This window comes from Doryrhamphus excisus, linkage group LG10 (assembly GCF_037039965.1).
Source record: "Doryrhamphus excisus strain RoL-2023G ecotype Guam linkage group LG10, RoL_Dexc_Guam_v1.1, whole genome shotgun sequence".
NCBI lineage: Eukaryota > Metazoa > Chordata > Actinopteri > Syngnathiformes > Syngnathidae > Doryrhamphus > Doryrhamphus excisus.
The window spans coordinates 11,589,279-11,617,270 of record NC_136366.1 but is presented as its reverse complement, the minus strand read 5'-3'; the positions used below and the strand labels follow the sequence as shown (position 1 = coordinate 11,617,270).

Sequence of the window (27,992 nt, the reverse complement as noted above, 5' to 3'; positions counted from 1 at the left end):
CGCCTGGGCGCCTTTACAATCATTTACACTAAATATGCTCTATTAAGAGTCAAACAAAAGACACACAATATTTGAAAGGAAGTACAAGTAAGCTTTATTGAGCGCTGCACTCATTCATGTACAGGTCACCTTGTCTGCAAAAATGATTTTTCATCAACATTCTGCAGCTTTATCTCCAAAATTGAAGCATCATCTCATGAGGTCAGCACAACTAAGAAGTAGATGCTGCATAGAAATACTGTGATGCAACGCTTTCTTTACAAAGTCTAGAAAAACATGAGCCTTTGCAATGTTTTGCGTGTGCCGCCACACAAAAGCCAGGACATGTACCGTCGGCTGACAGATGGACGTGCAAGATGCACTTGTAGTGTCATGACATGGAATGAGGTGAGTTATGGGTCATGCACCGCACCTGAGAAGTACAGAAGAGACTCATGCACAGTTCCCAGCTCACGTCTGGTACAAGCGTCAGTCACACTTGTCAGATGGGAAATGGCAGCACAAATAAAGTGTTTTCATGAGCGGAAGGGAGAGGCAACGAGAGGGTGGGGGGCTTGGTGTTTACTTGCAGGACACACAAAGCCGTGGGCGGGGTTCTTCTGATGCTTGTGGTGTGTCGAGTAGGAGACTGATGCTGCAATGAGATGATTTACCAGGTGTGCAAACACAAAAAAGGGGCTTGGATGCGCTGAAACATGTGACAGCTATCCAGCCGCCACGGTGACTGGCTTCTAACTCAGAGCAGTGGATTCAAAGGCGGGGACGAGGGGGAGGGCGGGTCAAACTGCAGCGTCAAGTTCAATCGTTCCACTCTGAATGTCAGAGGACAAAAAAAACATCACCCGTCTGAGGTGAGAGGTGATTATGAGTGTCCGAGTTGGGGGAAAAGAAAAGGAAAACAAAAGCCGCCAACAACAACCCTGAACTGGCTCATCCGCTTCCCGCGCCTCTCCACAGACCCATAGGGGGGGTGCAGACATCCCATCCCGTCAGGACGGGGTGGTGGTGGTGGTTTGGAGGCCCGTGAACGACGCTATGTGTTGGGTGCGTGACTGAGACTCTGGGGGTGCAGCTGCTGCCTCTTCTGCTGCTCCACCACGGCCAGCTGCTGGAACTGGTCTGACGTGGACAGCTTGTGCATCAAAGGAGACACGCAGTTGGCCGGGATGATCAGTCCTGTGGAGGTGAGACCACCTGATGTTAAAGACAACAGTGAGGGTGTCCAGACCTTTTCCACGTACTGACAAATGAAAAGGATGTGGTCTTGCCGATGCCTCTACTTCCAACCTTCCCGCCCCATGGCCTCCTACACCTGTGCAGGCATCGACACCGTGCATGTCACCTTTGTGTTATTTGCGCTTTTTTTACCCCCACGCCTGCTGTGTGGGTGATTGTATTGCACCCCTGCCGTCACCCCAGCCGGGTGGGAAGATGATATGTTAGAAGCGTGTGTCCAATGTGCAGCCCTGCCACCACTGGCGGCCTGGAGCAGTTTGATTGGCCCGCGGCACACTCCAAAGACATCATATCCAAAACGCAACAGAAAAATCATTTGGGAAGAAAAAAGTTGAAATATGAAGAATGTAATGAGATAATATTATAAGGAAGAAAACTTCTTCCAAGTCCTAATATTAGGAGAAACCAAGCAGTCATTTTTTGGGGCGAGGGTCTATCACAATGGAATTAAGGTGCAGTTATACATGGCGGGAAACGGCCAGAACTTGAGACAAGACAGGAGAAATAAATTATATTGTAATGAGAAAAAAAGCAAACTAAATATTTAATGTTATTTTTTGGGACGAGATGTTAGAACCTTCTGGAAAAGTGTGGCCAAGGCTGCGACTCACCAACGATCCTCTGACCATCCTCAGTCCTGAGGCGGACAATCTGCACCTTGACGTTGGTTCCGCTGACGGGGGTGAGCACCTCCTCCAGCTCGTTCCACACGCTGAGCACCGAGCCGCACAGGACGTAATACGTCCGACAGCGGAGACCGATCTCGCACTGGAGCCCCACCGCTGCCTTCTTGCAGTTTCCCCTCCTGTGGGTGGGGATGGGGGGTGGGACGCGGCAAGCAGCGGTCATGCAGGCTGGAGTGGAGAAGGCTCAGGAGATGGAGGGGGTCCACTTACCAGAAGGCGTGGGAGCAGATCTCAGCTGATGAGGTGTACTGCTCATTCCAGTGCTGCTTGGCATCTTCTGACAAGACCTGAAGAGGAACACCGAGCCAATCAGCACACACGCACACACTCAGCACACCCACCCAGCCCAACATAACCTTTTTAAACTTCTTCTTGAGGTCGTTGTAGGTCTCCAGCTTGAGCTGCCTGCCCGTGTTGGGCCGGTAGACCAGGAACAGCCTCTTCTTGGTGTTCACCTCCTTGACCAAGATGGCCGTCTTCTTGTTGTTCCTCGTCTAAAAGTGATACAGTAGGACTATGTGACAATACTGCTTGGTAGTAGCTGTCGTAAAAAAGCACAATGTATCCCTCTGGGCATCTTTTAGGGGGCCCTCAGGTGCTCCAAAACCAATTAGGAACAGGTTACCGACGAGTGCTGCACATGCACAACTCAAAAGGCAGCAGCTGTACCATTACAGTAATCCCTAGACATGAGATAACAGCCCTATTGTCCCTTTAATATTCCTTTTACCCAATATAGCTGACATAAGAGAAAATAAAGTATGTGTTGCTGTAAATGTGTTCCGATGGCGCAGACAGGAAGTCCGGCCGGGGTTGAGACCCCGCCCTACCTGCACATAGAAGCCGTCATCTGGTCCGTTCTGATCGGCCCAGGCATGCGTCGCTTCCTCCCAGGACATCCCCCGCTCCACACTCACCTGAGATGCACACCAACGCTACGTCAGCAGATATTTGACCAAGAAAAAGAAAGGGAGCGGACGGAGAAAAGGATACCGTGAAGAGTTCAACATGTCCAGACGCGGTATAGCCCGGTGTCAGGAACTTCTTGCAGTCCATCTTCTTGACCTTCTCATCACCAGAGCCTAAGTCTGAATCAAGCACAGGCGGGATGAGAGGGATTGTGCTTACGTCCACAGTAAGACAAATGAAGTAAATACCCAGAATGCCCATGTCGTATCTTCCATTCCTCTTGGCTTCCTGGATGACGGCCGCCAGCGTGTCTGAGAAGTACTGGAACAGAGCATTCTGCTGGTGGACCTCCATGCCCAGGATGCGGTTGAGGAACTTGCCAATGTTGTTGTAGTCTGCGTGGCGACAAAACCACTAGGACTAATGCATTTGAACGGCTGAAGGATGGATGTTTTCCAGTGGGGAAGGTCACCTTTGTCCAGTGACAGCGTGTTGTATCTGTCCTCCACGTTGATGAGGCCCACACCTACCAGGCCCCTCTGAATGTCTACACAGCAAACATCACCATGAACAGCCTCTCACACATCCACACATCACTCTGCTCTCCTCGTACCTCTGAAGAAATCTCCTTTGAAGTCAGCAGGAGGAGAAACCAGCGGCGTGTCCAGCCTCACTATCGACTTCATCACGATTTCCAGAGCGTTCCTGCCGTACTGCGACCAGACGCAGGTACACATTTAGTCACACCAAGTGGGAAAGTGGGACAAGCGTGACGTGTGCTTACTTTGTTGTCAAAGTTGAACCTGCTGAGATCTCGCGTCTCCGTTGCTCTTCTGTCTCCGTGAGTGAGCGCCCCCTGCCACACACACACACACACACCATCAGTCCGACCTCCATGCATCACCTTGCCTTTTAGTAACCTACATACTGCTTGGAATCATCTACCACGTTGTTACATCTCCAAGCCAATGGTACATTCATTCATTCATTTTCTACCGCTTTTCCTCACGAGGGTCGCGGGGGTGCTGGAGCCTATCCCAGCTGTCTTCGGGCGAGAGGCGGGGTACACCCTGGACTGGTCGCCAGCCAATCACAGGGCACATATAGACAACCAACCATTCACACTCACATTCATACCTATGGACAATTTGGAGTCACCAATTAACCTAGCATGTTTTTGGAATGTGGGAGGAAACCGGAGTACCCGGAGAAAACCCACGCATGCACGGGGAGAACATGCAAACTCCACACAGAGATGGCCGAGGGTGGGCCAATGGTACATTAATAAATATAATAGTTGATGGTGCCAGCCATGACCAGCTCGCTCTCGCTGCTGAGCCTAGTTTCTGGAAGAGACGTCATCGGGGTGAGAGACCCCTCTCAGCTAAAGCAGAGTAAATAAAGGCTTGTGGAAGTGGATGGTCCACTTGGCTCATTCCAATAGTAGTCATGCCAAAGTGTTGTGTTGCTGCTGGATGTTCACGGTATTAGCAGAATTGGAAACATCCTGTCACATTGTGGTTGGCGCCATGAAATCACAGCTTTCACACGTGGAACAATGTAGAAGATCATTCCAGACACCATATAATATATGGATGGAGTCAGAGAGAACAATGAAGATCATTCCAGACACCATATAATATATGGATGGAGTCAGAGAGAACAATGTAGAAGATCATTCCAGACACCATATAATATACCCTTTCAAAAAAAATTATTCACTTACAAGACTTTCTAATCTTTTGGCAACAATAGAAGCAAATCTCTGCTCTCCGGCGAGTTCTGATATGAGGAAGACATACTCAGGAGCCGTGACCTGATTGGACCTGTGGGTTCTACCTGTGAAGTCACATGACAGGAAACACAGGCGTTAGTGTTCATCAAATACAGCAAGCACCGGAGGAGGTCGGGATTGGGTTGAGGTTGAAGTGGACCAACCGAACTGCTGAATGGCTCGGTCTGCGCTCCACGGCAGCTCCAGCGTCATGTGAACCCTGCGCCGCTGGTTCTTCACCCTGCGATCGGCCTGCAGCGAGATGCCTGAGCTGGCGGCCTCGGATATGATGGCAATGTGCTGGGTGGGGGAACATGGCAGGTGAGATGACAATGGTGCCAGGTGCTGTCAGAAAACATGAAGCTGCAGGCCGCTTTACCTTCTCCCCGTCCATGAACCTTTGCTTCTCCGTCAGGTTGAGGATCTCCACGGGGACATCCAGCTCGGAGCGCGACTCGTAGGTGATGCTTCCGTCGTCGTTGCTGACCACGCGACCTTTACGGCCAGTCATCTGGAAGGCGAGCAGAAGAGCATCATCAGAAATAGGTGCAGAACGTCCTTCTTGTGCTACAATATTGTTGGGTCTACTAGAAATCCAGACCATCCACAGGGTTCTACCTCTGCCACATTCTCAGGCCCCCCCAGCTCATCAATGAGCTCGTCCAGTGTGTTGGGTGGGAGCTCCTCGGCGAGCTCCTCCAGCTTGTCCAGAAGTTCCCTCTTCATCTTCTGTGCGTGCTCCACTGCATCCTGGCTGGTCAGGCAGACGTCTTCCGTCTCTGGTTTGACTGAGAGGCGGGCGAGCACAATTAGACATCCTTAAAAGCATAGTCCAGAACTTGGAACCAGTTTTTATTCAAGTCCACAACACCTTAGGCTCAAACTAACCCAACCCTTGCTTACTTCTGCTGCAAAGCAAAAGGCGCCAAGTCATTTATTTCATTCATGACATGACATTTTTTTGTGTAATTAATGCAAGCATGCCTTTATTATGACGGCAGGCTGAATTGGCATGTATAAGGATGCTGGAAAATAAACCTTCAATGATGTGATGTTAGCAAATGTTTTGCTATTATGATGCTGATTATGACGATGCTATTATGATTATGATTCAAATATTTGCTTTTAAGCCTCAAATAGATAAAAGATCCTGTGTTTACCAGTAGAAGGCGTGCTGGCAGGCAGCGATACAGGGGCGGTGAAAGCAGGTCGGGTGGAGCCTAATCCAGACGCCAACAAGGCACTTTGAATGGAATCTGGGTCGATGCTCTTCCTTCTCTTTTTCTTCTTCTTCTTCTCTTTGCTCTTCTTGGGCTCCTTTCTGACAAGCCACGGGTCTGAAGAAGAGGCGGTCAAGGTGGCGTTTACGTGCATGCACGCTCCCCGATAATCGTTTCCCCCCCGCAGTCTCACCATCTTCGTCCTCGTCGTCAGACTCGTCCCTGAAGGGGTTGAAGTCGTCGTCCTCGTCCGCCGAGCTGACCGACTTAAAGCTGTCGTCGCTGTCGCCGTCTCTGCCCGAGTCTTTATCAGACTCCTCCGACTGGCTCTCATCTGAGCTGGTGCCGGACAGGCCGCCATGTTTGCGAGGCTTCTTCTTCTGCTGCTTCTTTAACTCGGGGCCTGAAAGAAACGAGCATTGATATCAATACCAGCACACCATCGGCAAACTTCACCGCAGCTTGGCACTTATTCCGCTACCTTTTCTTTTCTTGCCCTTCTGTTGGGACTGAGCTGCAGCATCATTGGGAGATGACGTCTTCTTTGCCGAGAGGTCGATGCCCAGCAGGCTGTAAAGCTTCTGTCTGTCTGGGGCTGGGAAGTGCTTCTCCACCAGCGACTGCAGCACACCTCTGCAACATCAGTAACTTCATCAGTGCATATGTTCCTCTATTTTCTTCTCCATTTGTAAAGTGCCCGACAGAAGCCCTACTTTGCAGTTGACACAAAGTCATTAAGCTCGCCGCCTCCTTCCTCCAAGGCCTCCAGTGTTCTTGCTTCTCCGGTGGACTGCAGGCCAATCACCACGCACTGAGGGGGAACAAGACGTCAGTGTTCCTCATTAGGAGGTGCTCAGTGGCAGGAGCGCATCTCACCTTCCCGTTCTGCACCTCCTCTCTGGCTAGTTGGACCACCCTGCGCACCTTGGAGGCAATGCAGAGGTACTTGAAGAACCTCTGGTGGGCCGACCAGAACTGGCCCCACATGGACTTCTTCATGCGCTGCTCGGCCTCCATGAGGCTTGCCGCCTGCTGGAACTTCTCACGCGCACTCACCCACTAGGCAGGAAGATGTGTTTTAGTCCGACTGATGCTTCAGCGAGGAGAGGCGTGGATAGGGTTGGGCATCGTTTCAATTTGAATTTGAACCCTAAGCTTGGTTTTTAAAAGGATGTAGCACTTTGAAGATGGATTGAGAGGAAGTCTTGACTTTAGCTAAAATGTGAATCAACTTCATTCACAAAATGCCACTTGGAGTAAGACAACATCCTGACTCTGGCTTACTTTGGCACGAGACAGACATCAAGTTATTTCTCCTCCATGAATGTGGTGGGGTCACTGCGTCCACTCTTTATTTTGATCAAGTTAAACCAAACTTTGCTTCTAGAATGGGACTGCCGGTCCCAGTTGGTGATGCCGAACCCTAGGCATGACCATGTAAGACACCCAGAGGATGAAGTACTCACCAGCCTGACGGAGTTGTTGTACATGTTGATATACTGTTGAGTCAGGGGCACCTCGTCGATCTTAAACGTTACGCCTGTAAAGCTCAGCTGCCGGGCGATGTACATTCCCCTCAGCTTCATGTCCATGGCCACGATCTCCATGGCACCTACGCCCCTGGAAGTTTTTTTTTTTTTTTTAGCCGTGTGTTTAGCGAGTGTTTCAATCGCATTCTCACCTGCGCTCCACCGCTTGGATGAAGTTGCCAAACTCCCTGAAGGGCGTCTTGTGTCCCCAGATGCCTAAACGGTTCATGTAGGCCATGTTCCTTGGCTCAGAGGCACCTGGTTAGACAATGTGCAATCATCTCAGCGGGCTCGGCTCAGGAGCCGAATGAACAATCACAATCTCCTCACCTGTCGCACTAGCGTACACAACTCTAGCCTTGGGGAGTTTGTTTTGTAGCTCCAACACCGCCAGCCCGGTTTTTGTGGGTTTGGAAGATCCAATGGGACACACATTCTTAGCTTTGTGACACTCGTCATAGACGATCTGAGGACATTATGGTTAAGGAAGCGTCATGCATAAAAAAAGTCTTTATTGACTGAGGTGAAGAGCTCTGTGAAGGGATACAACGCCATCAAAGTCCTCCCCGCACCAGTGGAGCAGCTGCTCAAATCTGGTCTTGTACTTCCCTCCTGACTGGCTCTCACCAATCAAGGAGGAGTAGGTGGCGAAGATGACACCTTTCTTCACACTGCCGTTGTGTTTGGAGGAGATTTTGCCATACTTGAACTGAAAAGAAGACATGGATTTACACATTGAAGGGGCAGGATTTTCCCATTGGAGATTACCTTGTTCAGTGAGTGGACCTGGATGTTCTTGGCTCCGATGTCCCTGAGGTCCCGCTCTGCGTCATACTTCAAGTCGTTGGAAACACTGAACCTGCACAGAGGGTAGTTTGAAAACAGGGCCGAGGCTGAGAGCTTACTAATTTGTCGATATCAGCCTCACCAAAGCGATCTCTTCCTGCCTAACAGGTAATTCTCATAGATGATCCCTGCGATGGTTCGGCCTTTCCCCACGCCGGCGCCGTCTCCAATCAAGTAGGCCGCTCGGTCGCCGCTCGGCAGGAACGTCTCGTGTTGCTGTGGTGGCAAATGAACACTTTTATCAAGTCCGGCACGCTCAAGGTAAAGTTTTAGAACTTTGCCCATCATCCACAATCCTTATGTGAGGCATGAATAAGCGTACCTCTTCTCTACACGTCCTAAAGATATAACAACATACAAAGAGGCAGCAGCTAAGAATGCACTGAATGGGATGCACCTATTCAAGCCTATTCCACCCAAAAGCGCCAAAGAGACTCCAGGTATGACATGTTCTCGTCAATGTAGCTGTTACTACATGCTCACAGCATGGATAGAAACCCACAAAACCTTGGTGGAGCTCTTTTCAGAAGGCTTTATAGGTGGGTCCCAGGACGTGCATTCAATAGCTGCCTCTTTTACCCGTTTGTATATTTTTAGAAGGCAGAGAAGAATAAATGTGCCACATAAAGTGTGATTTCCTTAAAAGGAAACATTTCCAAGGGTGTGCCAGGCGCTCACCTGGGCAGCGTACGTGATGGCTTCCAGCTGCAGAGCAGAGAGGCACCCGCGGTCGATGACTTCTTCTGGGATGGACAGTCGGTACCACACTTCTGGCGGGCTGACGCTGGACAGGGAGCTGGTCTCCACCACCGGGTCGGGATGCCGCAAGCCCACTTTCACTGCGACACAGGTGGCTCGGTCAAGTCCTCTGCTGGGCCCGGGGTGGTACTACAAGTGGGTGTACTTACACTTCATTGGCATGTACTCCGCGTACGTTTCGGCGTGACCCAACTCTTCTTCCTCCTCCTCCTCGGGCTCGTCCTCCTCCTTCATCCCCGGAGCTTTCTGCTTGGCGGCAGCAGCAAACGTGGTGAAAATGTCTGCCTGTTTTTCTTCTAAAGAGACGTCTTTCCCGCTGAACACACTCACCAGGGAATGTGGGAAAGCGTGCATCTTTATGTCATCGTTATTCCAGGCTCGGACGCCATCTTTGATGAGGTTTTCCTTCTTGATGCCGTTGTTCATCTCACCTGAAGCACAAACAGGCGGGATGGGTCAGTCCTGCTTAAACCTTTGGAAAATTCACTTGAATCTTTTCAAGGAGCAGATAGATACTTGTGCTTTGTCCTTGGCAGAGGTAATAATGCTGTTATCTAATTTCCAACTCAATTTTACATCATGAAAGTCCTCTGGTGTGCACTAGTGCCTTTTTAATAATAATAATAATAAATTTTATTTATATTGCACTTTACATTACAGAAATCTCAAAGTGCTACAAAGAAAGCATAAAACCTACAGTGAAGCGATAAAACAACACAACAAAAGGTATATATATATATATATATATTTAAAAACAAAAAAAACCCAAAAAACGACGTTCTAATGTTTGAATGATGTGCCAACAGAGCCTGTTCATGGGCACCAAGCATGAGGAAAAGCTATCAAACTGCCTCACTTAAAGCCACTCAAACCATCGCTTTTTTTTTTTTAAAGGCTACAAACACACAAACCGCCTTCGACTTACTGGGCCCCGTGGCAGTTGCGACTGGGGGGGCAATATCCGGTGGTGGCTTCAGCTTCATGAGCTCCACCAGACTGTTGCCCTTCAGGCCCGAGCTCTTGATACCGCCCGTCCTGAGGAGGTCTTTCAACTGGATCTGGGATGCAAGGGCGCATGTATGAAAGGGACGCTCAAGGGCATGGCGCGTCACGGTATTCCTCACCTGATCGTGGTTTGAAGGCACGGCTGTGGACGCTGAGGGGGGGTTGCCCGTGCAGGACGGTGTGGAGATGGTGCGCCGGGCCGAGTTGGCGACGTGGACCACCTTGGTGACGGTTATGGTGTGTTTGACGGGGTTGGCGGCCGACGGCTTGGTCACGGTGGCTCCCAGCGACGGCAGCTGATTGAGCTGGTTTAAGACAAAGGTGGTGGTCGATGGCTGAGGTTTGTGCTGCTGTTAAATAAAAGAGCTGCTTTGAGTATCGAAGAAAAAGGCCTCTATTAATGATGGACGTCACGTGGACCCCTCACCCTGATAGTCACGATAGGGACTGGAGACGGAGATTGAGTTGGAGCGACTTCCCCGGACTCAGAGCCCAAGCCAACATCCAGGGCATTGATTGAGATGGACTGAAAGGCAACGCATTCAAAGACTGATCAGGTACACCTTCTCCAACCACTGGCTAACCAACCAACACGTACAGCAGGAGGAATGTTCCATGGTAGAATCTCATCACAAACACTAACCCAACACTTCCCAAAATCAGCTTGCCAAAATGGTGACCTGAAACACCGACAGAACTCCCCTACAGAGATAGTTTTTTCGACCGACGGCTTTCAGACTGGAAGTCCTGTGACCAGAAGTGAGCTTTGATGACAAGCAGACATCATATCTGAATATTTCCACTGACACAAGTCACCCCCAGTGGACAGTCTCCCGATATTGTGTCTTTTTCTCCGAAATGACTGGTAGTAGTAGTTCCACTTTGTCACAGGTCAGCCTTGGAAAGCGGAAGATGACGGACTTATGCGCATATGTGTCACCGGTTCCATCTGTGTGTCTGTTTACAGTGCCACACCCAGGTGTGGCTTGTGTATTACATCCTTTTTACCCAGTGATCCCTTGCCCTCTGGATGCAAATATCCAACACGGTGTGGACACTATTTGCAACCCACCATGTTTATTCTTGTCTTAACTGTCAACAGACATTCGACAGACAACACTTGCGGTGTTTGCCACATGGTGTCATTAAAAATCTTAAAAATCGGTCAACACTGCCATTGGAACTACATCATCTTCCTTCATGATAAGAATGGGTATTAGTTTGTTGATAATTTAGTAGCAATGTGTGCAGAAGCTGACATCCCATTAGAAAGGCTAGACAGGATGCATCCATTTCTCAATTACTGGCCTAAATCGGCCACTGGTGTATAGTATCAATAAATGGCAATATGTTTGCATTTAATTAATGGATATTGTCCGCACACACACTCTATGCTAGTAACGTTAAGTGGAAAACGTAAAACACAGAATTTGGGAAAAACACATAGGGGGTTGCATAGGGTCCTACATGCTCCAGCGCTCGCGTTGCTCCTCATTGATTCGGTACAAATAAAAGCATTAAAAGCAGGACGACAATCTTACTTGCTGAGCAGTGGAGGGCTGTGCGACATCCTGAGAATCGACGTCAAACAGTCCAATATCTGTGGGGCAAATGCCGCTCTCACTAAGAGCAGCCAGGAGTAAATCCTGTCCAGGATCCATCTGGAAGACAAACACATACATGCCATTCACATACGTTACTCTGCAGTGTCGCATGATATCACTACAATCACTAGAATTACTTTGTTATATCATAAGAATACAATAATTACAATTATTTACATCTTTAAAAAAATCCAACTTAATTGCTGAAATATTGCAACCTATTACTAAGTTCCTGCAAATTTGTTTCCTCATAATTTAAATTTTTCTCGAAAAAAAAGTACTTTATTCCTGAAGCAATGCAAGAGATGCTCTGAAACAGACTGTATGACTGACAAAAGGGCTCACTCCATTTGTGCCCTTGTTCTATGAAACAAACGGACCAACGATCTGACAGCAATGCACAGAGTGAACCCTCCTGTCGGTTTGTAGGAAAACAGACATGCATGTGGCAATGTATTGATTATACATTATTTTAATTTAATGTGCGATTCCTTTATTTATCATCATCCTAGTGCCACATTCTAACCTTGCGAGATCTTTTAATGTCTAAACTGCGGCTCAAGGGCCATTTGAGGCCCGGTGCTTGTTGCGGCACACTGTAGAAATATAATTACACCCCCATAATAATGCAAACGCAAGAAGAAGAAAAGCAAAATGGCAGAGAAGCTGAAATGTTGAGCGCTGCGTGGAATGTTTAAGCAGTTAAGCAGCCAAGCATCAAGTGTCTAGACATTTGAAATTGACATTTTGTGGTCCATCTAAGGTTGAAATGATGATGCAGGTGTCGGACACGTGGGATAAAAGACAGGCTAACGTGTGTGTCAAGCCTCGCAATAACACAGAAAACAGCATTTTAACCTATTTCAACGCAACAATGACCAGATATTGCTGCGATGCTGCCTATTTATGGAGAAGCTGCGATGCTTTATCGACAAGGGTAAACTAACAGCGTAGGAGGTCGGGTCACGCTTCAAAGTGACCCAAAACAAGGCACGTGTCTGCACCGTCCTGCTGGGGTATGTCGCACTTCCGGCTTCCCCTGACAACGACGCTGCTGGCGGCTAACAGCACATGTTTAATCATAAACTTTCATGTCCGCAAAGTCCACAAAGACAACCTTTTGGTTCACTGTGTGCAATTCTTGTCGGGGGGTGTCCACCTCAAACTAGCAAGCCTGGATCATGGTGACACAGCTCTCCCAAGCTAGTAAGCTAGCTAGTTAGCAAGCTAGTTGCACTTTTTTCACATTTACACAAGACGCGAGATGGGAAGTGTGAAGTAAATGAAAGTAACTCGCGTCGTGCGACACAACCCGAGCCAACTTGCCCGGCTATTCGGCGTCACAAATGTCACAATAGCTCTCAAGTGTGCTAGCAACCGTGGTAAACAGGGTGACTTGCCTCGCCGTTGCAATGTCAGTCGCTTACAAAAAAAAGCACAGTATCGTAAAAATCACTTATATTCAAGCACAGTGTGTTTATCTCAATGAAGTGTTTTCATGCATCAACTCTGATCGCATTAGCCTTTGTTTGCGGCACACAAACAGCTAGTCGAAATGCATTGGGTTAGCTACCCACAACCAGCTTGACATGTTAGGTAACTAATGACGTTAGTGTTCGGATGAAACCATCAAATAACCAGAGCGGGTGTGTGGGTGACGGCCGCGATCGCCCGCTTCTCTTCCCCAATGAAGGGTCACTTCAGCGCGGCTCGGTTTGTTGATTTAGCTCCCTCGTCGTCGCGGTGTCGCGACTTGTGTCATTGCTGTTGCTAGCCACGACTGCCAGCTAGCAGCGGCAGATGGCGAACGCAGCTTCTTAAAAAGAACTACTCTACGCCTTTGTCGTCCAGACGGTCTCAAATGTTGTCTTTTAGTGACCGCGTGAGTTTGAAAGTGACGTGGACTCAGAGGTGGACTTACTTGGCAGCTAAGAGGGTCGCAGTCTGGGCGCCGCGCAGCACTTCGCTTCGGTTGTCCTGTCCGCTCCGCCGCGCTCACGCCATCTTTTTTTATCAACAGCTCAGCCGCATGCCAGTCACGTGACGTCTAGGCCGCGAGCTGCCGCTGTTGTCGTCGTGAAGAAGAGCAAGTCTCCGATCGGTGACGGCGAAAGCGGCCGTTCGAGGCTCCACAGGCCGCCCTCATACGACAAAACGTCAGCATAAAGGAGAAACTGGGCCCCTTTGATGCGTTTGGCGCAAACGACAAACATCGCACTAGTCAACGAGGTAGCGCTGCGTCACGTGACCGTAGCCATCCCATAAGCGGAAGTGATGTCACGGGATGCTTCTTCTTCGCTTGTTCTACTTCCGCCTCAGCTTTGTGACTGGATTAGCAGGTGGTGCTCTTGTTTAAATACATACTAGAACTTATTGATACTTACGTACAATACAAATATTGATGTGATACATATAAAGATACCTCTGCGTCAGTATGATGCAGTACATTTTTATAGCACTGCAAGCTAAATAATAAACACACAAGTCATTAGGCATACCAGAGCCATCAAAGCAGTGCCATTAATGAGTAATTTTGCCTTAGCAAGTGTAGAAATACTTTCTTTTAATTATTATTCTTTTAATTATTGTGGCTGCAGTTGGCACTGGTGTGACCAGCTAATGCTGAGGTCTTCAACTGGTGGCTGCTGACTAAGGCTGAGCACTCAGCATCTGAGAACCGGGACTCACATTCCCATTCTCCCACGATCGTCCATTGTTTAAATTTTCAATTCCTGCTTTCCATGATGAACCAGCCCACCCACCGGAAAAAAATGGCTCCATAACACCAACAGAGACAAGCGACAGGAAGTGTTTAAGTTCACCCATTTCCACCACGGACAGTGTGCGACGATAGACATAGACATAGACATAGGCTCCCTTTATTGTCATTGCACAAAAACACAGTAGTGAAATTGCCAACGAAATGTCTGAAAGTTTGGTTGAAATTCTGCAAGGAAAATGAAGCGTTGCCGCTGTGCAACATTTGCAACAGCATCATATCATGCAAAAGAGGGTGCACCACGAACATGATTCACCTAGCACCCACACTGAAACCATGCAAATTTTAATGACCTTTCCTGGGAAAAGAATCTGACTCAAGAGTCATTAGGACGCCGAATCAAAAGGACAAATCGGAAACAGAATCGCTCAAACGATGCCAAACCCTGCCAGTGTCTGACTTCAGAGTGGCGAGTTCAATTAAAGTGTTCTATACAAAATAAAATAACAGATAAATTGAACATGACACAGCTGAATAGCTTTGGTTTGGAACGATCAAGAAAAAAATATTGTAATACCGCTAGTGGCCTGAAGGGGGTGGTATTTCCCCCTCGTTGTCTACATGAAGAAAAATGGCTGACAAGTAGTAGCAGTGGATGCCGCTTGGTTGAGCTGCCGACAGTTTGAACACGGCAGGAAGACCGTGGGCACAAGCGGGTTGTTTGCGGGGGGCTGTCGTGCGACGAGGAGCATTACTTGAGTCGGAGCTGGCTTTTCTTTTGAGGGTTTTTTGTCCTCGAAGGGACGGGACGAGGACCAGGGCTAAGCGTGGAGCCTTTGGAACAAGTCGGACATGAACGGGGTAAGGTTGCTTTTATTGCTGCTTCAACTCGCAAGTGAACTGAAAGAAATGTATCATAAGCGACTTAGTGGTGCTTATATGTGACTTTGTCGTTTAATTTGGCCGCCAGAAGTGGGGCTTTAATTGGTTCGGAAGCGATTTGAACGGCAGCATCCTCGTTGTCAAGCTAACATGAGCTACTCATCCATGTAAGCTAACTTCTTACGCTTAGCTACAATCAGCCCTAACTTGATTTGAAACCCAAGAATATCCAATTAACGCCATGGTAGTTTCACTTTAAGGGGTTTTCTTCATCCTGGGTGGTTTGTTTGTCGCATTAGGCCTATTAGTGGTTTGGTTTAAATGGAACTCTGAGTGGGCGTGGCCCGCTACCCCAGGCTCCACCCACTCTGAGCTCCACATGTTAAGTATTTGTTGAAAGAATTATAAAATGAGTTCCATTCAAGTTTGCGTATGTCCGGCATGGATCCCATTCAAAGCTGGCTGTTGGTCGTGTCTGTTTTTTTACAGGAAGTGGTATGCAGTAAAAATAATTATAAAATCAGTTACATTTAAGTTTGCGTATGTCCGGCATGGATCCCATTCACAGCTGGCTTGTTGGTCTTCTCTGTCTTTTACAGGAAGTGGTATGCAGTAAACACCATGTCATAGTTTCAAGCTGCACTGTGTCCTCACCCCCAGTTCAGGACAACAATGACAACACTGTCAATGTGTTGCATCAGGAGGGGAGACGTTCTCCGTGCTCCCAGGACGACATCCAGCGGCAGGAAGGTGGTTTTATATCTTTTGGCTTGAACCTCAACTATTAAACGCCACATCAGGAAGCTCTGAGCGAATTGTCCGGCCTCCTGATCCTGACTGGTAGAGAAATATTAGAATGTTGGCACACAAAGTCCAGCACAACACTTTCAAAGTGCGATAGTTGATAACTTAACTGGCTTTGGAACCTGACTCCATTCTTTGTCAAACATCATGATATTGTCAAAAAGCCTTCAAGCCACAGGGAGTTGTGTTGCAAACCCAATATAAGAGTGAAAATAGTGTGTATATTGTTTAAATGGGAGGAAAGAGGTACAGAAAGGCAGTGTAACCTGAAGCTCTGAGCTAATCGTCCAGTCAAATGAGGTGTGTAGAGAAACATGAGCTTGTCAGCTGTTTATCTACCTTACCTCACATCTATTATTATTATTATTATTATTATTATTATTATTATTATTATTATTATTATTATTATTATTATTATGTTAACTGGTTTTCTCCGGGTACTCCGGTTTCCTCCCACATTCCAAAACATGCTAGGTTAATTGGCGACTCCAAATTGTCCATAGGTATGAATGTGAGTGTGAATGGTTGTTTGTCTATATGTGCCCTGTGATTGGCCAGCCCAGGGTGTACCCCGCCTCTCGCCCGAAGACAGCTGGCATAGGCTCCAGCACCTCCCCCGCGACCCTCGTGAGGAAAAGTGCTAGAAAATGAATGAATGATGTTAACTACTTTGATTTCCCTTCAACAGGCTGGAGAGCAAATGGCTTGGAGTCCAAGGTAGAAGGCCAGTGCTCCCCCTGCTGGTCAGAAGAATGTACATCCCCTCTGCAGCTCCATGGTGCTATGAAAAAGCACCTCCAGCTTCCCGCGGAGCGCCCCCGACAGCTCGCGCCTGGCAGACCTCCCGCTCCTCTGCACCGTAGCAACCCAAGTACCGCTCGCTGCTGCCGCCGCCAAGCAAGGACAGCCCCTGACAGGCTCAAGCCCAAGACAACGTACGCATGCATATTTACTCCCAATATCGATTCAGTGCTTTGTCATCCGTTTCCCATTCCTCCCGTACAGCGCCTGTGGGAAGAACTCCCAGAACCGCAAAGTTACAGACTTCTTTCCAATAAGACGGAGCTCACGTAAAAGTAAAACGGAACTGAAGGTATGGTTCGGCATTGTGAGACATCCCGACATTGGAGTTGTTGTTAAACTCCAGTCTGTGTGCAGTGTGAAGAGAAACAGCTCATAGACCATCTCATCACCAACGGAATAGAGGAAGGAATGCAGGTATGGCTGGTGACCTCACGCCTTCTATCATCAATAAATAGACGCTCACATGGCACAGGTCAGATACGATTCATCTCATCCTCTAATACAGGGGTCTCAAACTCAATTTACTTGGGGGCCACTGGAGCTCGGGTCTATTAAAAACAAAAAAATTTAAAAAACTTTGCTTCCAATTTTCTACAATAAAAGCTCTGATAAAACATTCCACTGTTCTCAAATATCTTACTTTTAATTTTTTTTTACGCAAAATAAGATGAAAAGTAAATAAACAAATCAAGAATGAAGAAAATCAATCAGAAATATAATAATAATAAAAACTTAAGAAACCACATATAGTTGGTGGGTAGACAAATTATTTTTTTCAGATTAAAATGAACAAAGCATTATTAGAGCCCTGTAGACATGACAAAACACGACTATAGTCACATTTATACTCTTTTTATTTACAACATATTGCGCAACTGCAGGGTCTTGAGACACATGCTAACTCGCAAACTAGAGAGCTAGCGTCCTAAACGGTAGCCTTCAGGTTATTTCCTTTAAACTTAAATAGCCAAAAACTTACCACTTCCACACGGATAGGGAGGATAACTATTAACAGTTATTTAACCTTTAACATGAACATTAATCAAACGTAATAATTTTTTCTGGGTACATGATACCATACAGCATCCATATCAAACTTGCGCGGGCCGCACTAACATTAAAATTTCATATCAAGGCGAGGGCCTCAAACTAGTGTCCTGTGGGCCACATTTGGCCCGCATTAGACCCGTGCTCTAATAGAAGAAACTACAGCAGGAGGTTGCCCACAGCCACAGCTGTTAATGACTAATGACATGTGTGTATGTGTGTTAAAGATGCAGCACATCGAGGGAAAGGGCAGAGCCGTGTTCGCCGCACGTTGCTTCCGTAAAGGCGAGTACGTGGTGGAGTACCACGGCGACCTCCTGGAGATGACGGACGCCAAAAAGCGCGAGGCGGAATACGCTCAGAACCCGGAAACGGGCTGCTACATGTACTACTTCCAGTATCTCTGCAAAGCCTACTGGTAAAGGCACTACCTCCTTTGCCACTTCTTTCTTTTCTCTTAGTCACATGACCATGTGAAACTCCTCCTTCCCGCCCGCAGCGTGGACGCCACCAAAGAGACGGAGCGACTGGGCCGGCTGATCAACCACAGCAAGAACGGCAACTGCCAGACCAAACTCCACGACATTGACGGCGTGCCGCACCTCATCCTGGTGGCGTCGCGGGACATCGCAGAGGGCGAGGAACTCCTGTACGACTACGGCGACCGCAGCAAGGCGTCCCTCGATGCCTACCCGTGGCTCAAACACTGACTGCAGCACACGCTAACGCCTTCTACTCTGTGGTACAACTAGGAAGGGGCAGGGCTTGGAGAACTTGATGACACCATCTTTTATTTATATCACAGGTGGAGGACTCTTTCTCTCTCTCTCTCTCTCTCTCTCTCTCTCATTTTTACACCCACACTTACTGCTTTCCTTTTTTACCAACTCTAATCATTCATTGACTCCACTAAAGATCACCTCCTCTTTTGTACGCCAGTAGTTAGGACTACGGTAAATGGATCACATACGCATGGATAGCATCATGGACGCTAGGCGAGCAGACAAGACACAAGCTATTTTTATGTTCAAGTTCAATTGTGAAATAATATGAAATATCAAATGGGTATAAATATGTGAAACAATTATAAGTTGTAGAAACATGAAATCTAAATCTGAAATACAATAAACATACATGACATGAAAATTATATACGTTAGGGTGCATCAAATTTGAATGGGAAATTTTAAATTCATAATATCAATTTGGCTGGAATTCCATTTTTTTCTAATGAACATAAAAATTCATTAATTTTCTACTGCATTTCCTCACGAGGGTCTCGGGGTGCTGGAGCCTATCCCAGCTGTCTTCGGGCGAGAGGCGGGGTACACCATGGACTGGTGGCCAGCCAATCCCAGGGCACATATAGACAAACAACCATTCACACTCACATTCATACCTATGGACAATTTGGAGTGGCCAATTAACCTAGCATGTTTTTGGAATGTGGGAGGAAACCGGAGTACCCGGAGAAAACCAACGCATGCACGGGGAGAACTCCACACAGAGATGGCCGAGGGTGGAATTGAATCCTGGTCTCCTACCTGTGAGGTCTGTGCGCTAACCACTCGACCGCCATGCCGCCCTGAACCTAAAAATGTCTTTTGCAAAGTTTTGAGGAAATCCATTGAGATTTAGGGGTGCCACCTCACACATAAACGTTTGTAAAATTTCAGAAAATGTGCAATTGCCAAAAAGTTGACCTGGAAATGTTGAGTACAATGAACTTGTATACAGCATCATTTTCTATACGGTTACAGTGCCTAAAATAATAAATGGACAAGTGTATATCAGATTATGTAGGACTACAGTACTACTCTCAATAAATATGAGGCATCAGCAATACTACAATAATACCAACAAAAACATAAAGATCACCTCAAATCTCCATGGCGACAGATGTATGGTGGCACCCCTAAATAATCATGTATTGGAAAAATATTTTGTATGTGTTGTTTCAACATATATTGGAACACTTTTAGTACCAAGCAATATCAAAATTCAATAATAGTGTTTTTTGATGCACCCTAATACATATATATAACTCAAAGATAAATAATGAATGAATGACTAGGTGCCATGACAGGTCACACCATCAATAAATGGGTGATGAAGTGAAGAAAAAGTTGAATATAATCCTATTTCGTATTTCATATTGGACATTGGAACAAGTGATGTTTTCATTCATATTTCATGTATTTTTATTTCACTTGGGACCTCTCCATCCTTATATTTATGGTGATTATTAGGAGGGAAGTTGAAAGCGGTGACACAGGTCCTAAAGCTACGCTAAGCTAGCTCTCAGCCAACAATCCAATAGTCCAACATGCTTTTTTTATGTTTATATGTAACCCAACCTTTCTAGCAAGTATTGTAAAAAAGTTCCCAGCGGAACTGAGTATACTATTGGATCCCCTGTGGTCGGTACACGCGCCTTTATTGGACTTTATTGGAGATGGAACTGTTGCAATAACACCAAATCTGCTCTGGTAGCCTTGAATAAATCTTAATGCTGGGCTTTGACATGAAATAATAATAAAAAAAAAAAAGCAAACAAGACCTCAGCTTGCTTCTTTTTCACTTTTTATATGTCAGGACAAGAAGGTCTTCATTAGCCGTATGAAATCCTACCAATGGGTGGCGCCAATACTGTGAAAACGTCCTTCACATTAGCCAGATAAGAGAAGCAGTTAGCTTAAACACAAAGCTTCAGTCCATGAAATCCTTTCCGAGCTTAGCTGGTTAGTGTTTAGTTGCCTCAAAGGCCTACTTTACTCTCTGCAGTTGAGTGCAGAGTGGTGCCCTTTTTTGCTAACGTGTAAGAAGTCTGTGTGCAAAGCTCAAACCCGGTAATGCATTCGGTTAAAGCTGGGGCAAGGCCTCCTGCGCTTGTTCCGTGTAGGCGTGGTCTTTGGCCATCCACGAGCTGCCTCCGCCGGGCTTGTCCCGCCACAGCAGGCTAAACCTGGGACACACAGAGGACACCTTGTCTTACTCGGCACTAAAGAAGTGGTTTGGGGGGGGGGGGTACTGGCGTCTATATATGTATTATAGTTGTACAGTATTGACAGGTCAGAACACCTGATTTTCTTCAGCCCCATAATCAGGATTTATGGCGCCACCTGTTGGTAGTTTATTTTGTGGAGCGGTAAATTGTAGAAAAAAATGCTATGGTGGGGCGGCACAGCGGTCTAGTGGTTAGCGCACAAACCTCACAGCTAGGAGACCAGGGTTCAATTCCACCCTCTGGCATCTCTGTGTGGAGTTTGCATGTTCTCCCCGTGCATGCGTGGGTTTTTTTTTTTTCTCCGGGTACTCCGGTTTCCTCCCACATTCCAAAAACATGCTAGGTTAATTGGCCACTCCAAATTGTCCATAGGTATGAATGTGAGTGTGAATGGTTGTTTGTCTATATGTGCCCTGTGATTGGCTGGCCACCAGTCCAGGGTGTACCCCGCCTCTCGCCCGAAGACAGCTGAGATAGGCTCCAGCCCCCCCCCCGCGACCCTCGTGAGGAAAAAGCGGTAGAAAATGAATGAATGCTATGTCGATGTACTTGTTGCCAGTGAGGCGTTATTATGGCGCCACCTGTTGCTTTTGGCATGCACTGCACTCCTAGTCTTGTGGGTGAACACTACCGTCATGCTAATCAGTCCCACTGCAAAGAGGTCCACTTTTAGCCCACGGTGTTGACCAAGGGGGTTAGAGGTGAAAAAGCAGCAGTTAGCATAACGAGTGTTAGCCACATCCATATGCTGTATTTAGTGTCATACAAGCGCTAGGAGGCGTCTGGCGGGCAGTAAAGTGGGGTCGTCTTGGATCAAACCAGCCGCCACCATGGGCATGATGGCCGTGAAGATCCTGTCACACAGAGGGGATGGGGGGGGGGGTTTGAGTTGAGAGTCACCTGAAAATGAGGCTTTATTGTTGGTTGGATGTATTTTTGTAGTTTAGATACTATTAAGAAGGGGGGGTGTGGCTGAGTTGGGACACAGCCCAAAGTAGGTCATATTTACAAAAGCAACAATAAGAAGACTTAAACCATAACCATCCTGAGTGGATACCAAAGCCAAGCTTTTTTTTTAAATATATATTTTTAATTTATTTGGGCAAATATATGAAACATTACAGTGCATTTCTTACAGCAATCAAAATATAACTTTCCATTATTTACATTTGTACTCAACTATCTGATCACAAGCCGAAAAGGAGTAGGCTGAAGCAAAAGCTTATAAATGCCTACTCCTTTTTGCAAGATATAATCATGTTGATGCCACTGTCTTGTTTTCCCCCGTTATTATTATCATTGTAATATTATTATTGTTATTATTCATTCATTCATTTTCTACCACTTTTTCCTCACGAGGGTCGCGGGGGGTAGCTGGAGCCTATCCCAGCTGTCTTCAGGGCGAGAGGCGGGGTACACCCTGGACTGGTCGCCAGCCAATCACAGGGCACATATATGTTATTATCATTATTATTATTATTGTTATAATATTTATCATTATTACCATTATTATTATCACCATTATTATAATCATTAATATTACCATTTTCATCATTATAGCTATAACAATTTTGTGATTATTTTTTTATTATTTAATTTTACAGACTTCATTGCTTCTTGTAGAGTGCTGTATCATTCCATCTGTTGTTTTCTGAAATCCGCAGTATTTATGCTTTTATTGTCAATTTATTATCCCACTTTTCCCCCCTAAGTGTAACATTTACATATCATTTTCTGGATTGCATGTGTCTAATCTTTAAAAAGCATTAAAAAACAAGAACTTGAGACTGTGTGTGAACAGCTTAAATAAAGTCCAGTCAAATGAAATGGATTGAAAGGGAAGGAGGCCAACACGATGATAACTTATCGATTTATCAGCATTTTTTTGACTCGCGGGCCGCATTGATATGACAGAATTTACAGGGGGTGGGGGAGACTATATATTTTACACGTAACAGTCCATCTGGTATTATTGTATCTGTAAAGTTGTCATGCAATCTGCTATTATTATTTATTATTTTATATTTATATTTAAATATTTTAAAAATAATAAAATATTATAATAATTACAATAAAATTAAAATAATAATTACTATATTATTATTATGTAAAATATGCAAATATAACAATAATATTATATATAATTAATATAATAATTAGCATTAATATAATATTTATAATAATCATAATAGTTCTAATAATAATTATAATAATAATAATTATTATGATTATAATTATTATTATGTGCTTGTGTCCCTTTTTTCAGGAGCACTTTGTAAACAACAGACCATGTCAAAAAACGAAATTGATAAAACAATCAAACGGTTGGCTCAGGCCATGATGCCAGGTTGTATGTTGAGTTTAAATGAAATACTTTGGAAAGATTGGGCGGGCCGTATTCAAACACTTGGCGGGCCGGATGTGGCCCCCGGGCCGTAGTTTGCCCACCCCTAGATTCTAGACTGTGGTGATGTTATTAGATGACCATATAAGGAAGTCCGCCCCTCTGTGACATCACAAAGGGTCAGTTTTACTCCGCCTTTTGAAACAGAGCGTTTTAAGCCATCCCAAACTTTCAGGGCTCACTTCCAAATGCAAATATGAAACTTTGGCATAGTTTAACACAAGAATACAACATTCTAACTACATTTATAGGGCGGAGAAGTATGGAAAGCATAATAGGTCCCCTTTAAATCTTTGTAAGAGTGTGTGTGTGTGTGTGTGTGTGTGAAGCCAACATACAGGCGTTTGATTCCAGATTCGGGCTGCACAGAAGAGCGCGAGCGACTCCTGAACTCGGGTGAAGGACTGGGAACAGGCATGACCCCCATCTCATCTTCGGTTTCGTCACTGCAAGGAGATGAAGGATGAGAAGGTTTGATTGTGTGTGTGTGTGTGTGTGTGTGTGTGACCTCTTGTAGTAGGCCAGCTCCTCCTGCAGAAGGAAGACTTTGGCTTTGAGTTCGTTCCTCTCGTGGAGGACGTCCCTTAGCTCCTGCAGGGTGAACCTGGCCCTGTTGGGGTCTTTGGAGTCCAGGACCCCCGTCTCCTCCTCACACAGCGCCTCCTGGAGGGAGAGAGAGGCGTGTGATACATTGTGACACTCCTATCAACACATCACACCTTCACATCACCTTCTACTGTCAATTTGCACCATCAGCATCCAATCGCACACGTCATCATCATTTGATTTGATTGGCAGCATACATATTTACATCATGCATGTTATTCAGTCCTATTGTAAAATACTGATTCATTGTCATGAATAAACATCTCTGCGAGTTAGTGTTATCATTCCTTGAGTACACTGGCATACAAATGTTAACATTTTTCAAATCAATGCCAAAGAATTTTAGTGTGTTAGATAGATTTTCATCATTTTTAATATTACATTATTCATTTCCTTTGCAGTATTTCTGTCTGTTATGTTGGACACTGCCAATATTTAGATGATTTTATCATTTAAAAGCCTTGATATAATGTACAATAAGGATTCAATTTCATGAGCATGCAGTAATAATTGAGCGGTATCATCCAATTATTTCAATTCAATATTATTATCAATTTTAAGGATGTTACCATGTATTTTTTAAATAGTCATAATTAACATATATAATTACCAAAGCAATTAATTTTGCAATATAACATGATGTATTTCCTAGGCAAATGGATAGAAATGCGCGGTATGGTGGACAAGTGGTTAGCGCACAGACCTCACAGCTAGGAGACCAAGGTTCATCTCTGTGTGGAGTTTGCATGTTCTCCCCGTGCATGCGTGTTTTTTTTTTCTCCGGGTACTCCGGTTTCCTCCCACATTCCAAAAACATGCTAGGTTAATTAGCGACTCCAAATTGTCCATAGGTATGAATGTGAGTGTGAATGGTTGTTTGTCTATATGTGCCCTGTGATTGGCTGGCCACCAGTCCAGGGTGTACCCCGCCTCTCGCCCGAAGACAGCTGGATAGGCTCCAGCACCCCGCGCGACCCTCGTGAGGAAATGTGTATGACAGCATGACTATACTGGCATATACATTCAATAGAAAATGACATTTAGTCATATGTCCACTAGAGGGCAGTGTAGTGCATACAATGTAACAGCAGCCAAAACCAGGATGCATGATGCTGTGTTAGTGGTGAGAGATGGCGGAGTCATTCAGCTGTCACACCATTCCTTCCGTTTTACCCAAAGTATTCCGGCTTCTTCCTCTTCCCTCTCGTCACCATCATCGTACCCTTCCAGGCCGGGCAGGGGGGGCGTCAGGGGGCGAGGCCGACCCTCCGCCCCCACCACCGCCGCCGCCACAGCGTGTGAACGCTGGTGGAGTAAAAGAGCGTGCCGTCGTTTGGACTCTTTCATAGCTAATGTCTACGCAGCACACGATCAACCTTTCCGGGGGTCTTACCTCCGCGGGCGACGGGGGCTGAGCCGGAGAGTCCCCCGTGCCATCTCCCGCGGGCGGGCGTCCCTGCAGTCGCTCCTGCAAGCGCGCAACTTCCTGCCGGAGGGCGCCCACTTCCCGGCCGCGTGTCTGAGCGCCGGTCTCCAGCTCCACCTTCTGCTCGATCAGCGCCTTGCCTTGCGCCTCCATCACAGACATCTTGTGGCGAAGGTCGTGGTTGATCTTCATCAGGCGCCATTGCTGCTGCTGGAGCTGAATGAATGAATGAATTAATTAATTAATCAATTAATTGTTTGTGACAATTTCATCACAATAAAGTATTTACTTTGCGGCAGATCTGTCTTCTCTAGCGACCATCCTTACTAACGCCCCCAAACATCTCCATGGCTACAGCTATTCTACGGTTATCATCACCCTTTTGCCACGACCGCTACCTTCCTGCGGTCACGTGACGTCATCAAGTCTCCTTACCGCCTCGATGTCCTCGCTCTTCAACGTCAGCTCCCGGTCCTTGGCCCGAATCTCGTCCCTCTGCTTGTCCACCACCTCCTTCAGCTTCTTCATCACCTGCCTCTCCCTCTCGCTCATGCCTGCCAGGCACAAAGCATGATTTTGCACCATCACACAAGTACTGTCCTAGTTCAACCTTCTTGACAGGAAGTGTCCTCCAGTGACTCGCTTGTACCGCTCACAGCCACCAATCATAAGGAAAGGTGGCATCCTCACCTTCGTGACGCTGCAGGTCATCATCGCTCATGGCGTCCCGGGCGGACACGTTGTTCAGGAGGCTTTTGTTCTCCTCCTGCAGCTGAGCGATTTGGGAGAGGAGATCCTGAGCCTCGCCTCGCCACACGTCCTCCACCAGCTCCAACTCCTAGACCGCCAAAACACCTCATGAGAGGTCCATTGAACGCATCACACAGTGCATGTTCAGCATCTGTCAACTCCTGGCGGTGGCTTTATCGTGACCACGCCATCATCAGGAATTATCACACACTCTAACTTGACTGTGTGTGTGTATCCAATTCTATTATTAGGAAGAAAAAAATAAAATTTTGCTAGAATTTGCTAGAATATTCAAAAGATGAAATCAGTCATTTTATGAAAATTGTGAATATTAAATATTCAGAGTTATTCAGTTACAAGCCAAAGTGTGTGTGTGCGTGTGTATGATGTGAATGCACACAAGATGAGGTATCTACTACTGCTCTTCAAGACATACTACAATAAAAACACTACTCAAAGATTGTCTATATGACAACGGTTGCAAAATCACTACTCCAATATCTCAATATGACAGGAATGGGCTGCTGCTACAAAGAAAAAAAAACGCTAGCCAAAGATCTTCTATATGACAGGACCCCTCTGCTGTTTTGAAGGACCTGTTACAAAAAAAACCTAATCAGAGATTGATTATATGACAGAAGCACTGCTGTTTTTTTTTAATCGGGTGTAAAAAAAAAGATCCTGCTGTTTTTTAAGGACTTGCTGAAAGATTCTGGACGTGACAAAAGGCACGCAGCTGCTTTTCCAGGGTCTAAGAGACTTGGCATGACACAAGCTTGCTGCTATTTTTAGGAACGTGCTGCAAAAACACTCGTCACACGTCCACATTAGCGTTCTATTAAAATACATCAAAGATCGTCTCTATATGATGGATGATGGTGGTGGGGGGGTGCTTTTTAGGGACGTGCTACAAAAACATGAGCCACAGATCTACTTCAGAAAAGCGATTTCATCCTCTGCTACAAAAGGTTAGTCAAAGACCATGTATTTGCGAGGAGTGTTCTGCTGTTTCTAAGTACCAGTAGTACAGATACGTCAGACAAAGATCGTCCGTGAGAGAGTTGTGCTGTTTGTCACAGGCAGGTTTTAGCTCCAACCCCAGTACAAAAAAGGGTGTGAACGACAAGAAAAGCAACAATGGCGTGATGTTGTTGAGGTTAAAGGTCACCTTTCTGTGTTTCTTCTCCTTCTCCATCCTCTCCGTCCTCTCCAGCCTGAGCTTGTCCAGCTCCAGGCGCAGCTCCTCGGTCTCCGGGCTGATGCTGTTGCGGCTGACCATCACCTCCAGGATCTCCAGCACGCGCACCACCTTGGGCATGAGGCGGGAAAGAGCCTCGCAGCCATACTGGTCGATGATTCGTTCGAACTCCTGGCCCACCGCGGCGGCGATGTCGTAGACGTCCATGACGGTCAGGTCGGCCACGTTCTTCTCCAGGGCCGAACCGGGGTCGTCCGGGATGTGTCGGCCCTCCATGGCGCTTCCTGTTGTGCTGCCTCGGCCGACACCAACTTCCCTCCCGGCGACACAACAACTCCGCAAAGTTTGGGCTGGTTGGCTTTAAAGACGACCTGAAGTTGTCCGGTTAGCGTACGTCCATGTTGGTCACCCTAATGGGACATTTATGAGTAATTTATTCCGACTAAACGCTGTCCCTCTTGTCCTCCTGTCCCTTGTTGACATCTAGCAAGCCGGCCGCCATGATGGCATTATCCACGTCCGCCTTCCTTTCACAATAAAATCACTCTTACGTTCAGTCACAATTACACACAAAAAAAGCTTGATTGTTTAGTTTTGGAAATTCTGATTTAGCTCCAACTTCCTTTCCATCCTCGTGTGAACAAACAGCATCGACTTCCTGCGTTCAATTCCACTCTTGTCAAGCCTGACGATGTATAAACTCATGACGTCACTGGGACAATATTTGTGGCTGTGGACTTCCTTTAACTATTTCCACATCAGCCCCAAGACTATTAGT

General features: G+C 46.4%; 3 protein-coding genes across 9 annotated transcripts; 1 reads left to right on the top strand and 2 right to left on the bottom strand.

Moving 5' to 3' along the window:
* Window positions 1–70: 70 nt before the first annotated feature.
* sbno1 (strawberry notch homolog 1 (Drosophila)) lies at window positions 71–13,840 on the bottom strand. Of its 4 annotated transcripts, none has more exons than XM_058063024.2 (33): window positions 13,490–13,840; window positions 11,506–11,625; window positions 10,392–10,490; window positions 10,084–10,314; window positions 9,885–10,017; window positions 9,290–9,390; window positions 9,109–9,208; window positions 8,879–9,039; window positions 8,283–8,416; window positions 8,123–8,213; window positions 7,902–8,063; window positions 7,685–7,820; window positions 7,507–7,612; window positions 7,292–7,445; window positions 6,702–6,884; window positions 6,539–6,636; window positions 6,307–6,458; window positions 6,019–6,228; window positions 5,766–5,942; window positions 5,224–5,393; window positions 4,985–5,116; window positions 4,770–4,905; window positions 4,558–4,670; window positions 3,616–3,687; window positions 3,445–3,544; window positions 3,304–3,378; window positions 3,080–3,226; window positions 2,916–3,010; window positions 2,753–2,839; window positions 2,279–2,416; window positions 2,133–2,209; window positions 1,848–2,041; window positions 71–1,176 (listed from the first exon to the last, which is right to left on the bottom strand). In XM_058063024.2, exons 2-33 carry the CDS (start codon window positions 11,623–11,625, stop codon window positions 1,034–1,036), a joined length of 4,227 nt encoding a protein of 1,408 aa, XP_057919007.2. In that variant the 5' UTR covers window positions 13,490–13,840; the 3' UTR covers window positions 71–1,033. The 4 variants fall into 4 exon arrangements, with proteins under 4 accessions (XP_057919007.2, XP_057919026.2, XP_057919034.2 ...); XM_058063043.2 differs by having other exon boundaries at window positions 10,084–10,311; XM_058063051.2 differs by having other exon boundaries at window positions 9,109–9,205; window positions 10,084–10,311.
* Window positions 13,841–14,704: 864 nt separating this feature from the next.
* On the top strand, window positions 14,705–18,648 carry LOC131110275 (N-lysine methyltransferase KMT5A-A). Its single transcript, XM_078794098.1, has 7 exons — window positions 14,705–15,148; window positions 15,769–15,919; window positions 16,662–16,908; window positions 16,979–17,066; window positions 17,132–17,191; window positions 18,052–18,242; window positions 18,324–18,648. The coding sequence occupies exons 1-7, from the start codon at window positions 15,140–15,142 to the stop codon at window positions 18,532–18,534; spliced, it is 957 nt and encodes a 318-aa protein (XP_078650224.1). The 5' UTR covers window positions 14,705–15,139; the 3' UTR covers window positions 18,535–18,648.
* Window positions 18,649–19,724: 1,076 nt separating this feature from the next.
* On the bottom strand, window positions 19,725–27,862 carry rilpl1 (Rab interacting lysosomal protein-like 1). Of its 4 annotated transcripts, none has more exons than XM_078794096.1 (8): window positions 27,185–27,857; window positions 25,957–26,104; window positions 25,702–25,820; window positions 25,234–25,482; window positions 25,014–25,145; window positions 23,743–23,897; window positions 23,573–23,680; window positions 19,725–20,788 (listed from the first exon to the last, which is right to left on the bottom strand). In XM_078794096.1, the coding sequence occupies exons 1-8, from the start codon at window positions 27,488–27,490 to the stop codon at window positions 20,686–20,688; spliced, it is 1,320 nt and encodes a 439-aa protein (XP_078650222.1). In that variant the 5' UTR covers window positions 27,491–27,857; the 3' UTR covers window positions 19,725–20,685. The 4 variants fall into 4 exon arrangements, with proteins under 4 accessions (XP_078650222.1, XP_057919178.2, XP_078650223.1 ...); XM_078794097.1 differs by lacking the exon at window positions 19,725–20,788 and adding an exon at window positions 21,360–21,684 and having other exon boundaries at window positions 27,185–27,862; XM_058063195.2 differs by lacking the exon at window positions 25,014–25,145 and having other exon boundaries at window positions 19,726–20,788; window positions 27,185–27,852.
* Window positions 27,863–27,992: the final 130 nt, after the last annotated feature.

What these genes read in the sequence shown, in the direction of transcription:
- sbno1 (XM_058063024.2), bottom strand. Translation starts at nt 11,625, where the DNA reads ATGGATCCTGGACAGGATTTACTCCTGGCTGCTCTTAGTGAGAGCGGC. An exon ending in TGCCTTCAAACCACGATCAG is followed by an intron (nt 10,018 to 10,083) that starts GTGAGGAATACC and finishes CTTGCATCCCAG; the next exon opens with ATCCAGTTGAAAGACCTCCT. An exon ending in ATGACGGCTTCTATGTGCAG is followed by an intron (nt 2,417 to 2,752) that starts GTAGGGCGGGGT and finishes TATCACTTTTAG; the next exon opens with ACGAGGAACAACAAGAAGAC.
- LOC131110275 (XM_078794098.1), top strand. An exon ending in AGGCTCAAGCCCAAGACAAC is followed by an intron (nt 16,909 to 16,978) that starts GTACGCATGCAT and finishes CCTCCCGTACAG; the next exon opens with CGCCTGTGGGAAGAACTCCC. An exon ending in AAAGTAAAACGGAACTGAAG is followed by an intron (nt 17,067 to 17,131) that starts GTATGGTTCGGC and finishes GTCTGTGTGCAG; the next exon opens with TGTGAAGAGAAACAGCTCAT.
- rilpl1 (XM_078794096.1), bottom strand. Translation starts at nt 27,490, where the DNA reads ATGGAGGGCCGACACATCCCGGACGACCCCGGTTCGGCCCTGGAGAAG. An exon ending in TGACCTGCAGCGTCACGAAG is followed by an intron (nt 25,821 to 25,956) that starts GTGAGGATGCCA and finishes TGTGCCTGGCAG; the next exon opens with GCATGAGCGAGAGGGAGAGG. An exon ending in GAGCTGGCCTACTACAAGAG is followed by an intron (nt 23,681 to 23,742) that starts GTCACACACACA and finishes ATCTCCTTGCAG; the next exon opens with TGACGAAACCGAAGATGAGA.